At 41.5% G+C, this 14167-nt stretch overlaps 1 protein-coding gene across 4 annotated transcripts in view; it reads left to right on the top strand.

Moving 5' to 3' along the window:
- The first annotated feature begins 503 nt into the window (after positions 1-503).
- Positions 504-14167, top strand: part of CAV1 (caveolin 1) — a 32636-nt gene continuing 18972 nt past the window's right edge. Inside the window, exons 1-2 of one of the 4 annotated variants that reach the window (XM_064487416.1) lie at positions 504-616; positions 2032-2199. In XM_064487416.1, the coding sequence (XP_064343486.1) occupies positions 587-616; positions 2032-2199 (198 nt within the window). In that variant the 5' untranslated portion in view covers positions 504-586. Of the gene's footprint in view, positions 617-1257; positions 1360-1382; positions 1614-2031; positions 2200-14167 lie in introns of those variants that run through there. The other 3 variants (XM_064487415.1, XM_010975569.3, XM_010975570.3) reach the window with 3 other exon arrangements.

Raw genomic sequence — 14167 nt, 5'->3', positions numbered from 1 at the left:
TCATTTTTCATCCCTTCCTCTGTGAAACAGAGAGATATCTGTGCCTTAGGCAGCTATCGAAAGTAGGCGATGGGAAGAAACGGCTTAGAATGGGGCAGAATTATTTCTGAAGCTCGGATGCCCATACTGGGCATCTCTGCAGGCGCGTCGATTCCCTACACTCCCAACCCTGGTGGGATGATGCACTACGAAAACATTCGCTCTCCCCAGGACGCCTCATAGTGGCTTATAGCTGGGAAAATGTTGCCCCAGGTTTAAAATATCTGCCTAAGCGGCCCAGCGCGGGTGAAATGCTTTCTCATTGCTCTTTGCTCCCTGCGGGCGCTCCCCGCCCTCTGCTGCCAGAACCTTGGGGATGTGCCTAGACCCGGCACAGCGCACATCCCGGCCAACCGCGAGCAGAACAAACCCTTGGCGGACAGCCAGGAGGCTCCCTCCCAGCCGCCGCCCCCCCACCCCCGCCACCCTACCCCCGCCAAAGCCTTTTTTTTCCCCCTTCATACAATACAAGATCTTCCTTCCTCAGTTCCCTTAAATCACAGCCCAGGGAAATCTCCTCAGAGCCTTCATCCAGCCACGGGCCAGAATGTCGGGGGGCAAATACGTAGACTCAGAGGTAGGCTTGGGTGAATGCGCTCGGGGCTCAGGGGTGCTCAAGGAGTGCTGCTTCTGCTATCTCCCACTCCAAATATTCCGAGTGCTTTGCTTGCCCCAACCCTCTCTCGACTCGGAGCACCCCTCTCGAGCTGGCACTGCTGAGTGGGCCTGGGCGGGGAGGGATGTGTGTACTGGGCGGGGATGGGGGGCGGCTATGAAGAGAAGGCAGGAATGTTTTCTATTTTCCTATTAGGAAGAGGGCCAAGGGAGCCCCTAAGCTAGAGCGGCGGGAAAGGTGGTCGTCGTGATAACGAAGTTGGGTATGCCGGACCGTTTCTGAATGGCTCAGGGGTGCTGCCTTATTGCGGGACCCCCACCGTCAGGCCCCTGCCTGCTAGGAGGCGGAGAGCCAGAGCGCAGGGAGGGAGCTCATTCACTCGCAGTCCTGGGGACAGTCCCCATGACTCCCCGACAGGCGCCTGGACCCGCTGGCTGGAGCGGCGGCGCGCGTCATGTTTGCACTTTCCAAAGCTCTTGGGCCACCTCAAGAACTCTCTTGCATATCGGCGCCTGGCAGGGCTGTTTTGAGAGGGGCGGACTTCCCCTCCCCCTAGTTACCACCACCACCACCCCTCCCAACCACCTCCCGGCGCTCGGGCTCCGCCTGGGTGTGGAGACCTCGTTTTCCCAAACGCAGCCGCCGTTCAGCGACCGGCCGGCAGCCTGGGAGTGACCTGAGTGTGGGTCGGGGGAGTTGTGCAGGTAAGATACCGTTCTAGAGAGTTTAGGGGGTCTGACACTTGGCTCGGCCCAAAGATGGAGGATGCGGGACTGGAGCTGTGGAGGGACAGAGAGGCCAGAGGGAGGGTAGGGTACGCGGGCAGGTGAAGGAAGATGCGACCAGGAAGCAATGAAAATGGGGACACTTCATGGGTTGGCGTGTTCAAGCTGGATCTTAAGGATGAAGCTAGAAGTGATTATGAAGAGAAAGAAAATGGGAGCCAGGATGGAAGCAGGTAACGCGATCGGGGCAAGGGTGCCGTGGCAGAAAGACGCGCTAGAGAGAAGTCAGAAGTTGGGTCCCCTTTCCTGCGGGGGTCTCCGCGGGGTGCCGCGGGCTGGGAGTGCACGGGGCTGGGGCCAGGGCGGACCGCGCAGCGGGGTTTGCCCTGACCCCTGGCGGCGGCGGGCGGGGGAGGCAGGGGCTCCCTGCCTGGTACCGAGGGGTGTGGTGTCCTCTCCTCGATTCTCTTAAAAAGCTTGCGGCGCCTAGGAGTTTACTGTGCGCGGAGCCACCGCTTCCGAAGCGGTTAGTTCGATTTTGAGCCTTGTGGTTTGCCCCGCTGCCAGGCTGACTTTTCTGATTTTTCTTTTTTAAATTTTCTTCCCACTGCTGGTTCCACCCTCCCCCTCCTGGCCGTCCGCCTTCCCCAGGGACATCTCTACACTGTTCCCATCCGGGAACAGGGCAATATCTACAAGCCCAACAACAAGGCCATGGCAGACGAGATGAACGAGGAGAAGCAAGTGTACGACGCGCACACCAAGGAGATTGACCTGGTCAACCGCGACCCCAAGCATCTCAACGACGACGTGGTCAAGGTAAGATGAGGTGGCCAGCAAGGAAGGCATGTGCCTCGAGGAGACGCTGTCAGGGCGGGAACAGCTCTCTGTCTGGCCAGCTGCCTGTGTATCTTTCTCTATCTTTGCCACACATCATTTTCTAGGCTTGATATCAAGTGCGGGGAAACTCCCGTGGTTGTCAGAAATGTCACATCTCCCCTCCGACCTCCTGCCAGTTAGTTTAGCTGGAATTTAGCTAACTTGAGTTTTGTAGGAATTCATATAACTGCGCCTTCTCCTGGCAAATGAACCTACAGATCTCAGCAACAGACCCGCACTCCTAGGGAGAGTGAGATGTTTACGCGCAAGGTCACCCTCTCTCCGTTTTCACCCTCTCTCCGTCTAGCGAAGGGTGGTGCCCCACTGAACACAGAATTAAAGCAGTGAGATCATTTTGTAACGTCTTAGGCCAAAAGTGGCAACCAGAATACCAAGTGGGCAGGTTCCCCCAGCTAAAATGAAGATATTCTGAAATGATTTTGTTAAAAATAATAAAGTGGGTGTAAATGCTTCTGACTAAAAATGAAATATATGTGTATATAACAGAATATAACATTTAATTTTATGTGAAGGGTATTTTAACTGGAAAAGCATGGCACTTGATGTACACAGCTAAGCATATTTACACAACCAAAAATAATATGTGCCTCTTGACTTCTCCTATAGACCTTTAGTTAGGTGTGGGAAGTTGCTTCTTTAGTGACTAACTGGGTCAGCCTTCCCTGAGCTAATGGGATATTCAGGTTGGAGTTCCTTTTTATACTTTCAGGATATGCTTGGTGAGATTAAAAACAATAACCCATTAATTGAATGGGTTATTGGCTAAACTTAGATCTGACTTGGTGGTCAGTTTTTTAATTATCATTATATTATTCAACTTTGACCCTTATAGCAAATCTCATCAAAAGAATGTGTTGTTTGAACCCATCTTGATTGGGAAATCATAGGCCTGAGCCAATTTTAGCCGAGGGTTTTCTTTCAGGAACCAGGAAGGCCAAGGGAATTCCTAGTTTGGAAGATTACATTGTAAAGACCCCCCCAGAGCAGCCAATGGGGTGGATGAACAGTTTCCACCCACCCAGCCTTCTATCTGGGATGGGAAGGGCTATAGTTCAGAGACTGTTCACATTTGAATAATTGCATAGTATATTTCAAAGAGGGGAACAGCTTAATCTGTAACTGGAAGGAAAATGTAACTGTCAGAATTGACTTTCTTGGCTTACTGGTGGAAGAAAAAGGAAAACTGGGGCATTAGGAAGCTTTTCTACTAGCCAGATTATGGAATATTTAAAAGCAGAAGCAAAAACAAAAGTAGCTTATAAAGTAGAAATTAGAATTGCTAAAAACTATTTACTAAAAACATTACAGAAGGAAAGGGCATTTTTGCTTTTTTCCTCTTCTCATGTAGCCTTGGACAAGAAGGAGAGGTGCCAGGAAAAGAGGCAGATTTCAGAAAGGCCTAGCTTCATTGGAGCCTCCCTGTTGTTCCACTGCAGTGTGAGTGGGATTCCTGGAGCAAGCGAACCTCCTGAAATGAGTCAGAGAGGCCGGCAGTGTGGATGTGGGTCTCCACACAGAGCATGACTAAGTTGAGAAAGAAAGGCCTCACTGGGAAAAGAGACTTCAACACAGTTGGAAAAAAGGCATAACAGGCTTAGTGGAAATAGCAGTTTACAAAATAGCATTTCAAAGAGCAAGTGTGGGGAGCCTCATATTAGAGAAATTAAAAGGAAGAGTTAGAGCAAGCTCCTGCTGGCCTAGAGAAAGCAAACCCCACCCACTTGCTCATAGAAATAACTGTGAGCAAAACAAGACAGTTAGAGAGAAAAATCCACATTGAGAAGAGTTTGGTAGGCCCATTTACTCAGATGTCTCACCTAGGAAGGCCTTCAAAGAATGCCCTGCAGAGAGAGACTGAAAGAACACCATCTACCAGTAGGGCCAGGAAAAGAGGCCTAGACCCAATCAAGTGTACACTCCTATTTTATTTTATTCTTTTTCCTATTAATTTTTTTTCCTTTGAGTCTAAGCTCAAACATAATGATAAAAACAAGGATGATCTCTATGATCTCTCCATGTTACCATGACAGTAAATAAATTTCACTAAATTTTACTTTTGACAACATAGACTTCTTAAAATCATAAAGACATCCAAAGCTTCACTGTCAAGGCATGGTAGCTTAAAACTTAATAAAGAAGCAGTGGCCAACTGAATCTACTGCTAAAGGTACCAAGTCAGGTAAAGAAAGGTCTGTTCAAAAACTAAGCAGCTCTGTAAAAGCTGCCAATTCTGTCCAAGTCTATATATAGTTACTAGCCATTTGTGGCTATTTCAATTTAAATTCCAAGGATTAACATTAAATACAATTTAAAACACAATTCCTTGGTCATACTACATTTTGAGTTCCCAACACATAAGGCTAGTAGCTATAGTATTGGACAGCATAGATATGGAACATTTCCACCATCACAGAAGTTAACATTGGACAGCGCCAGACTGAGTGTTCATTCTCTTCATATTAAAAAGTCCCCATACCAAATTTAGAAATTTGTAGATGGGGAAGAAATGAAACACTGATGTAAGTGTGAGGAGCAGCATTGTGTATCTGCACAGTATCCTTTTAGTCCCTTAAAACAGCTATTTAGGGTGGGAAAGAAAACTTAGAAGCTGAATGTGCCACGAATTTATATTTCAAGAAAATGGAGTATTATCACATATTCCACTAGTGATAATGACATAAATTAGACTATACGATTTAGTTCCAATAAAGTTGGTTTCCTATTTTACTGAAAGTTTGCTGTACCATACTATGAGATGTCTGTATAGACATTTATCCAAAAAAAGAGTAGGTTATGAATGCTTTTTAAAATTTCCTCTAATTAAAATGGTCATAACTTCAGACTTTTCGTTCTTCCTCTGAGATTTCTGTTTTCTTCTTATGTTCACATTTTCATTCATATGTTTATGTACCATTTGGATTTTTTAAATAAAGAAAATGGCTTCTAATTTATTATTCTGATATCACATTAGCCATCAATTTATTTATTAAACTCTTATTATATGCTAGACTAGACATTGTGCTATGTACTACAAAGGATAATTCCTAAAATAAGCCCTAGCAAACACACAGATTAGAGTTAGTGCAGACACGATGCATAAAGATTAAAAGTTTTTAAAATATGCACACACATAATATCCCAACAGTAAGTCGCAGCCAAATGGTAACCAATCGGTCCTTTTTTGCTTTGACTGCCAGGTAACATATAACTACATTTTTATAAGTTTCATTAACCCATGTTACTTATTCTTTCCCACATATGTTTTGAGTTTTCACTTTCTTTTTCAATTGGCATGCTATTTTATGTTGTCTCTATTGTAAGCCTTCTAATTATCATTCTGAGAATAGGCCGAATATATACCATAATAAAAGTAAGTAGTATTGCATATTGTTTCATAAAAAGATTTTTAAAGTGAGTCATATTAATTATCCTGATTTTGGTAATCATTCTATAATATGGATATATATCAAGTCACCACATTATACACTTTCAATATTATATTCATCAATTATTCCTCAAAAGACTTTTTAAAAAAATGAATGGTACTACGTAAGTAAGAAAATGAACAAATTTATCACTACTAAATTTCTTTCTGCCCCTGTGTCATCTCTCTCCCCTTCTTTCCATCCCCAGGCAAACACTGATATTAGAAGTTACTAAGAATTTTATATAAATAAAAGTGTATTCTTAAAAAAAAAAAAGTGAATGATAATGATAGTAAGTGTTAGGAAGACCCTGCTGTGAATAGGCAATAGGATGAGAGAAGAAGAATGCTTTATAAATTGGAGAAGGGCATAAAGGAGCTGCAATCTGAATTGGGTCATAATGGGCATATGGAATGCAAATTACTCAGAAAAGTACAGGAGGACATTCTAAATGAGCAAGGCATGGAGATGTGAATGTCTCACACAGGGCATAAGTCTGGAAAGTTTAGTAGCCCATTTTGATTGAAATTAGGGTTCATGTGGCAGAGTGGTAGAACATAAACATGAAAAGACTGATCATGGCCAGATGATAGAGTGCTGAATCCAATACTCTTGGTAAGTTTGGACTTTATCATGTCAGTAGTGAGAAGCCAGGAAGACTTCAATCTTGGCATGACATGATGGAGGTGGGCTTTTTGGAAGATGACTGGTTAAGGTACAGGATGTAATAAAAGGTAGCCAGTCCGGATGAGCAGCAAACAGTTAACAATGTAATTGCAATATGGTCCAGATATGAAATGAGGACAGTATATAGCGGCCATATAAACACAAAATGACAGAATTTCAGAATTGGAAGGAAATGGAATGGTTACCAGGCTAAATTCAAATTCCTCTTTTTTAATATTAAGAGAAGTTTAAAGTTTAAATTTTTATCCAAGTTTTCACATGTTTACTGTCCAAAACAGGTATTTTGAAATATATCATAAGGTAAGAATAGACAAGATTTTCACATACTATTGTCATGAGAGGAGAAATGAGACGGTTCTGAGGTTAGCTCTGAGACAAATCAGGACATCTGAGAGGAGAGCTTTATTGAAAATAAAAATATGCATTTGTAATTTTATTTTCTAAAAGTTGAATGTAATGATTCTTAAATACACACAAATACAAAATTTTCTTTAGTGTCTTTAGTGGTTAAGAAAATGGCATGCACATGAAATCAAATCAGTTTTGGTTTCAAAATAACAGCCTAATGTTGCCATGATCCCTCTCAATTATAAAGCATTCTAGAGCAGTTAGTGATTAATATCAATATAATAGTGATTTTAAATTTTATGTTTGCCTGATATACTTACAATTAAAGCATAGGAATTAAAAGATCAGATTATCCCAAAGTACTAAGCACCACGTTAATATTTCTTTCTGTTGGAATTGGTATTGATTTTGCTTGGTTAGGAGACAACGTCACAAGACTGTGATTGATATTCTGCTACAACGAGATCGTGCATGGAATTTAGAATCCCCAGGTTGTAAAAGAGCACTAGGGTCATGTTTGGTGGGAAATTATTCTCACATTACTGAGCAAATAACAATATTAAAATGGGGACATTATTCATTCTTAAGTGTCTGAAACACTTTCAAGTTCAGTCAACAATGATATACATTTTAAATGCTTATTAAAAGAAGATGTTTTGTTTTTCTCCATCTCCTAATCGTGATCAAGAAATATTGACGAATTAGCTCAACTTTGGTTCTAACTGAATAAAATTTCATATTACTTATTAAAATTTAAGATGACATATAGCAAATTTTCTTAAATTATGAAAACGTTCATGATGCGGGTTATTCCTCTAATTAACAGCAGTATTGGCTACATTTTAAAGGGGCTTAAAGAACAGCTGCAACAGTAAATGGCATCTGGAAAGTCCAATAATTTCAAAAACCACCTGCTAATGCATCCTGCCCACTCAAGTCCATAAAATAACAGACAATTTCACATTCCCAATGAAACTGCTTTTTAGTTTGCCCTCCTTTTACATAAGCAATTCTCTATGATGAAATGTCCACAGAGAGCTGGCCCCTAGGAAAACAGGGCTGTGTGCATTGACCTATGGGGTTCTGGGCCCATTCATGATCCTCTTGGCCATGTTTGCAATGGGGAAAGGGAGGACTGCTATTTTCATACAAAGATGGTTTAGGCCAAGAAACACACACTCTTCTTCCATGCTCTGGACCTTGTGTATATATTTTCCAAGTTACTGTACACTAAGGCCCTGGAGAAAAAGATTTGCATACTATACTTATTTAAAAGAAGTTTTCTGAAAAAGAAACCCTCAGCCCCTGGAAATGTGCTTAGCCACAGATGCTCAGACGCACCCTGACGGAGTGGAAGGAATGTTGTCCAAGAAAAGAAATTTTTACAAGTTTTGTAACTTTATTTTTTAAAACTTGAGATTCTTAAATATATTGACACAAAATTATTTTCCTTTAAAAATCAAGAAAAGACATGCACACAGTAATCAGACCCATTTTGGTTTCAACATAAAGACCTAATGCTTTCATGATCTCTTTCAACTGCAAAGTATCTAGTCCCAATAGTGTGAGACTGGACACAAGGCAAGGAGAGAGAAGGATGTCAGGGCAACAGAGTTCTCTTCCTCAGTAGTCCCTGAGAGTGGGGCTTATAATATAAACAAGGAGCAAACTCGTTTGGCTAATAAAAGCTAATAAACACTAGCCCTAAAAATATTTTGGGCAAGCTATTTCATATTTCTGTATTTCAGTTTCTCTAACTATAAAGAAAAGAATGAGAGTCACTCTCATATAATAGTATTCCTTTATGCAAGTTCATTCATCTTTCAGTTAATGACTATTATGTCTACTATCATGTGTTGGCCACTGCTATATGGAACACGATACATATTATGAGCACTGCTCACACAGAATTTATGGCTATCTCCTTACCTCTCTTCATGCAGTTTCCTTCAAAAATTTTTGCTGATTAAAGCCTTCACCTCATCTATAATGCCTTAAATTGTTCCTGAGCCAGTAAATAAGGTTTGGGGAAAATAAGGTGCATATATATTTTTAAACAATTTGCTCCTGTTTTGGTCCTATAAAAATTATAGTTAACTTATGGAAAATACTTCAGCTCTTTGCTAATATTCTCTCTTCCAATATTAGTGCTCAACTTTTAATCTTCCTATTGAAAATTTAAAATCAGCAAACTTTTTAAAACCTCATGGCCTCTTTACAAACCCAGGAGTGCTCTCATATTCACCTGGGCATCAGAATCATCAGAGGAATTTTTAAAAATACACATGCCTAAGCCCACTACAGATGTATTAAATTAGATTATCTAGGAATGGGGCCTAATCTAGGGCCTCAAAGCTCCCTAGATTGTGAAGTCAGGTTTAGAAATGATTGTATGCAAGGTTGACTTAAACCTGGATGGTTCTACCCCAAGAGAACAGGTGAGTCACATGTGTAGTTCTAGATGTTCTTCCTGCCAAAAGAATACTTGAAGGTCAGGCCAGTTTAAACTCTGCCACAGTTTTGAAACACCATAGAAGGTTCCCAAATCAACCTTCTTCATTGGTCCTTCATCCCTTGAGGCCACTTGGACTAACAGTCAACTGCAAGCTTAGAGCCTCAGGGTGACCTAGGAGTGGGGTGGTCATATATTCCAGGTTGTCCCATATGAACCAGTTAATGCTGGTCAGTGCTAACTATTACTAGTGTCCCTTTCATGCTCAGAAGTGTCCCACTTTGGAGGAAAATTTTATGGTTACAAATGGATTGACAATTTCCTTTCACTGATTCCTATACGCGGAATATATAGGAAGTCCCTACTTGCACTATTTTTTTTTTATTAGCAAAATGGGCAAAATTTTCACATTCTAGGAATGTCATTCTTTTCTTTCCTTTCCAGTCTCCAGTGTCACCTCTCTCCTGCCCTTCATTGGGCCATCACGCTGCACTATAACTTGCAGGAGGTGCTCTTAAGTGTCAATCTACTCTACCCTCAGACCTTAGTTTCTTTCCTTACAATACAAGGTTAATGAAACTGACATCCCTCCATCACATATTTTGTTAACTACTCAATCAAAAATTAAAGTGTTTAAAATAGTTTTAACTATTTTTCAGTTAATCCAGGAAACATAAAATGGCATACTTTCACATAAGCCATTGTTTAGGGTGGGAGAAGTGTTTTTAATTTTGTCTTAAAGGAAATCTGCATGATCCATGTGCTGTGCAACTACCAAGGGAATTTAATTGGTGGAACAGATTTACACCTGCACAGAATACATATTTCCTGCCTCTCCTACACTGATATTTCAGATATAAAATACATTTTGTTTTCTTTATTGAACCTTGAGAAGATGCCTCTTGTTCATCATTCTTTCATGGCAGGGGAAGTACATATTCCTAAAGACACAACAGAGCTTCCCCTTAGCCATTGTTAGCCATTTATGTAAATTAAGAGCCAGGCATTTTTAATTTTGAGGAGGCTTAAATAAGTTTTGATGGTGTATATATGTGCTAAATATTTTATCTCATAACAATTTAAAATTAAAAATTTTTAAAAGTGTATTCAATATATAAACCTTTCTTGAGCCCAGCAAAATCATTTTAATACAGATGGACATTGATGGATTCTATGTAAAAAGATAAATTGTGTCTAGAGATTGCATTGGGTCATCTCACTGTTTGATGCAGGCATCAAACACAATTACATTTTCTCGTTTATAATGAATAACTGAAAAAGATGCTGATTTCTGAACCCAAGTGTTGAGAAAGTAGGAGACTGAGAGGAAAAGAAGCAAAGATAAAGAAAGAACCACAAGTCCCTTCTTTCTGCCCTGCCATCTACTCTGTGTTGGACAGGGCCTTTGGCACATGCCATCTCAGAGATCCCTATATCCATTGCTTAGCACAGTGCTGCCATGTTTGATGATATGATCAGGTTCAGGCAGTGCCTGAGTATTAACTTACAACTCCTGCCCCCAAGGGTTTAGAGTTTATCAGGAAAGCACACATGTAAACAATTCTGAGTGAGGTCATGTCACTTAGGGATGGGCCACAGGTGAGCACAAGGCAGAGAGTTCTCAATACTCTCCAAAGCTGAACACCATGCAGGTGCAGCAGGAAAGGGGTACCAGTAGAGGAAGCAACAGGAGCTAAGGTCCAGAAACCTGAGGGCACCTAGCCTGTTCTGCACAAGCAATAGATCAGTGTAGCCAGAGCAAGGGACACAAGCAAGGACCAGATCACCAGGGCCTTCTGTGCCCAGCCAAAACATTCATCCCTTTGTCGGCTACAGCAAACTACAGAGGTGTTTTTAGGCCAGGAAGTGACCTGATGAGGTATGACCTCTACTAAAAGAAAGGACTAACTTCAGTGTAAAGGAGCAAACCCAGGGGTGCCAGATGTGCGAGTGGGAGTGAAATAGGAAATGGAAGGCTTCCTCTAGCACTTTCTATATGCTAGCTCGACGGTACAGATTGTTTTATTTATTCCTCCAATGGCCCTTTGAGGAGGCTGCTATTATTCTCAATTATGTTCATTTGGCAGATAAGGAAATTCAGACCCATCCATTTGCTCAGGATTTCATAGGTAGGAAGTGGTAGAGTCAGAATTTGAACCCAGACAGTGATTCCTCAGGACCACGGTTCTTAACCATTGTGCTCTAGTGCCTCTCTGAAACAGACCATGATCCAAGCAGACAGTGTTGTCACCATAGTGAGGAAAGAGATGACTGTGTTCCCACAGTGAGTGGGCAGCATTTGGCCAGGGGGTTCCATGTGGTCTGTTTTGGGAGTGACAGGCTCGCAGTTCTAAAGTCAGACTTTAGATCCTGGTAGGTGGGTTGGGAAAAAAGGAGGAAGGACCAACGTAAAGACTAAGAAAAACACCTCAAGAAATATGCATGCTGGCTGAGCTCCCAACAAGGCAAGGAAAGTCAAATGTCAAAGATCAAAAGTCGGGTACACAGTGGGGATGTGTCCCGGTGATTACAAGTGAAACACACACTCAGAACCAGACAAGTTGCAATGCTGGCTTGTATTGGATCATGTGAGTCTTTAAAGAACCCTGACTGCCCAGGTTGGCCACAGCACCTGGGGCATGGCTGATCCTGCCTGGATGTGCGGGGAGGGGTAGGTGTGAGAAAATGAAGCAGGTCCTGACAGGCACTTTGCATTTAATAGCTTCATTTAAGGTTCTCAATTTGCCTGTTTGATTTCTACAGATATTCATGCCATTACAGCAATACGCTGTAAAAACAGGAAACAATTGAGAAAAATCCTAGTTTTGTGCTAGTGGAAAAAATGCATATTTAATCCTCAAAGGAGTTTCTCTGAGACTTCCTCCCTAATAATTACATATTTGTTCTCAAAAACAAATACCAGAAGTAAGGAAAAGACTTGGTAGTGCATTTTACAAGTCACCATTAATCTCTCAGAAGAACAACTAAAATGTTCCATCATCATGGTTCACTGTTTGCCTTTTCTATAATATTAGCAATAATAATATATGGCTGGAAATGGGCATACCAAAACATGCCAAGGAAATGGAACTGCATTCATTGGATTTCATCACCAATTATTTTGGATAGGTCAACAGAGCCCTCTTTCTCACTTGTTTTTGCATGTCACGATTTTTAGTAGGGAGAGAAATTGTTTGTCTAAAACAGTTAATAACCATCAGTTCACCAAGACATTTTGGGTAAACAGCTCTATTACTCTAGTTATAAAGGTAGAAATGAGAGTCATTCTCAGATAAGGTGCTTCACAGAAGGGCCATTTAGCAAATATTATTTAGCACTTACTCTGCATGAGGCAAAGAGCTGGGCATGCATCCTGGTGCACCAGAGCCTGCCTGAAAGAACCATAGCCATCTGCCTAGGCTCACCTTAGATATCTGGGCCTCTGTTAGCCTTCTCTGACTGGCCTCATCAGAATTGGTCGTCTCTTCTCTCAGTTCCCATCACATTTTGTTTCTGTTTCTATTTTAGCATGTCTCAAAGCCCTAAGTATTTTGCTTCTCTATCTCCCTGTCTCTCCCTGCCCTTCTCTTCCCACATCATGTGTGAGACCTTCAGATCAGAACAGTGGCCCCTGGTGGCCCCAGAATTGTGGCTACCCAGTGCCCCCCAGGACTCCACACTGAGTCTGTCGTCAGAAAATAAATGCCAAGGTGAATCTGCTGAAAAGAACCTGAAATTTCGTTTTTAAGTAATTGAATGTCTTCAGTGAGTGAAAAGACAGTAGGATTACATCACTGAGTGTCTTCCTTTGCTCCTTTCCTGTACATTAGCCACTTTAAAACCTTGTAAGGAAAAACGTATCCAAATAACTAATAAAGGAATCCAAAAATATTCACTCTGTTTACTAAGGTAAAGAGAAAACTTTTTCTAATTTGTATATACTTATTATTTAGAATTTTTTAAATCTCCGGTTTCAAGAGAACACAAATACAGCTCTTCTGAGCCTTCCAGTAAGCAGGCTGAGGCACCTGGATGATCTCCCAGGGTCAGCAGGATAAGGCTAATCTCCTAAGTATCTGGCAGGCAGGGCAGGCAAATTCCCAGAATGCCAAGAAATGCCATCGCTGCCACTTGGCATTGCCCCCTGGGGCCAGAAGCATGAAGGCTGAGAGTTGGGTCCCAGGCCACATGAGAACTCCCCTGCCAAGAGAGGGGTAGAAGGACTCCCTGTCAGACTCACAGTATACCTCTGGACAATTGCAAACGTCAGAGGAATAACTATGTCAGGAGATAGCCCTGAAGAAAAATTCAAAACCTGAAGAAAAAGCCAAAGCCTGCGGGAGACAACAACTTTCAGAAACCCAAGACTTTTCTTCCTTCTCTTTGGCTTTATTACTTCTAGATATTAAGTACACAGAGCTCTGAGATTTTACTAGCTGGGAGGTGGTAACTGTTAATCCACTATTTCAACAGCACAGAAGATTCTTTGTACCTCATAGGTGATCTCTTAGAGATCTCAGATCTCAGGAAAAAAAAAAAAAAAAGAAGCACAACACTTAGATATTTCTAGAAGGGGTCAGATATCATTCATTTCATTATTGATGTCCGTGTCAAGTGAAATGAATGTTAGCTCCTTTTCTAGATATGCTTCTTTTTCTCATCTCCTGTGATTTACTATAAGACTTGTCTATGTGACTCCAAGTAATTTCTCTGTCAACAAGCTAAGTATAGGAAATCAGGATTGTTATTTTAGTTAAGCATCGGTAAGACTAGGAAGTAGCCATTAAAAAAGGGTGATGAAGTGTAATGTGAATTTTAGGTATGACTGTTATCTAATAAACAGCCAGGACCACAGTCCTTGCACATTTAATATTTTATCAATGACTGGAATGAACAAGTTAAGAGGATTCATCTTACAAATGACACCAATTACAATGACCTTGTTAACATCTATGATAAAAATAACATCAAAGTG

The sequence above is a fragment of the Camelus dromedarius genome, chromosome 7 (assembly GCF_036321535.1).
Source record: "Camelus dromedarius isolate mCamDro1 chromosome 7, mCamDro1.pat, whole genome shotgun sequence".
NCBI classification, from domain to species: Eukaryota; Metazoa; Chordata; class Mammalia; order Artiodactyla; family Camelidae; genus Camelus; species Camelus dromedarius.
The sequence above is the reverse complement of the archived record's forward strand: the minus strand, read 5'-3'. Positions and strand labels throughout refer to the sequence as shown.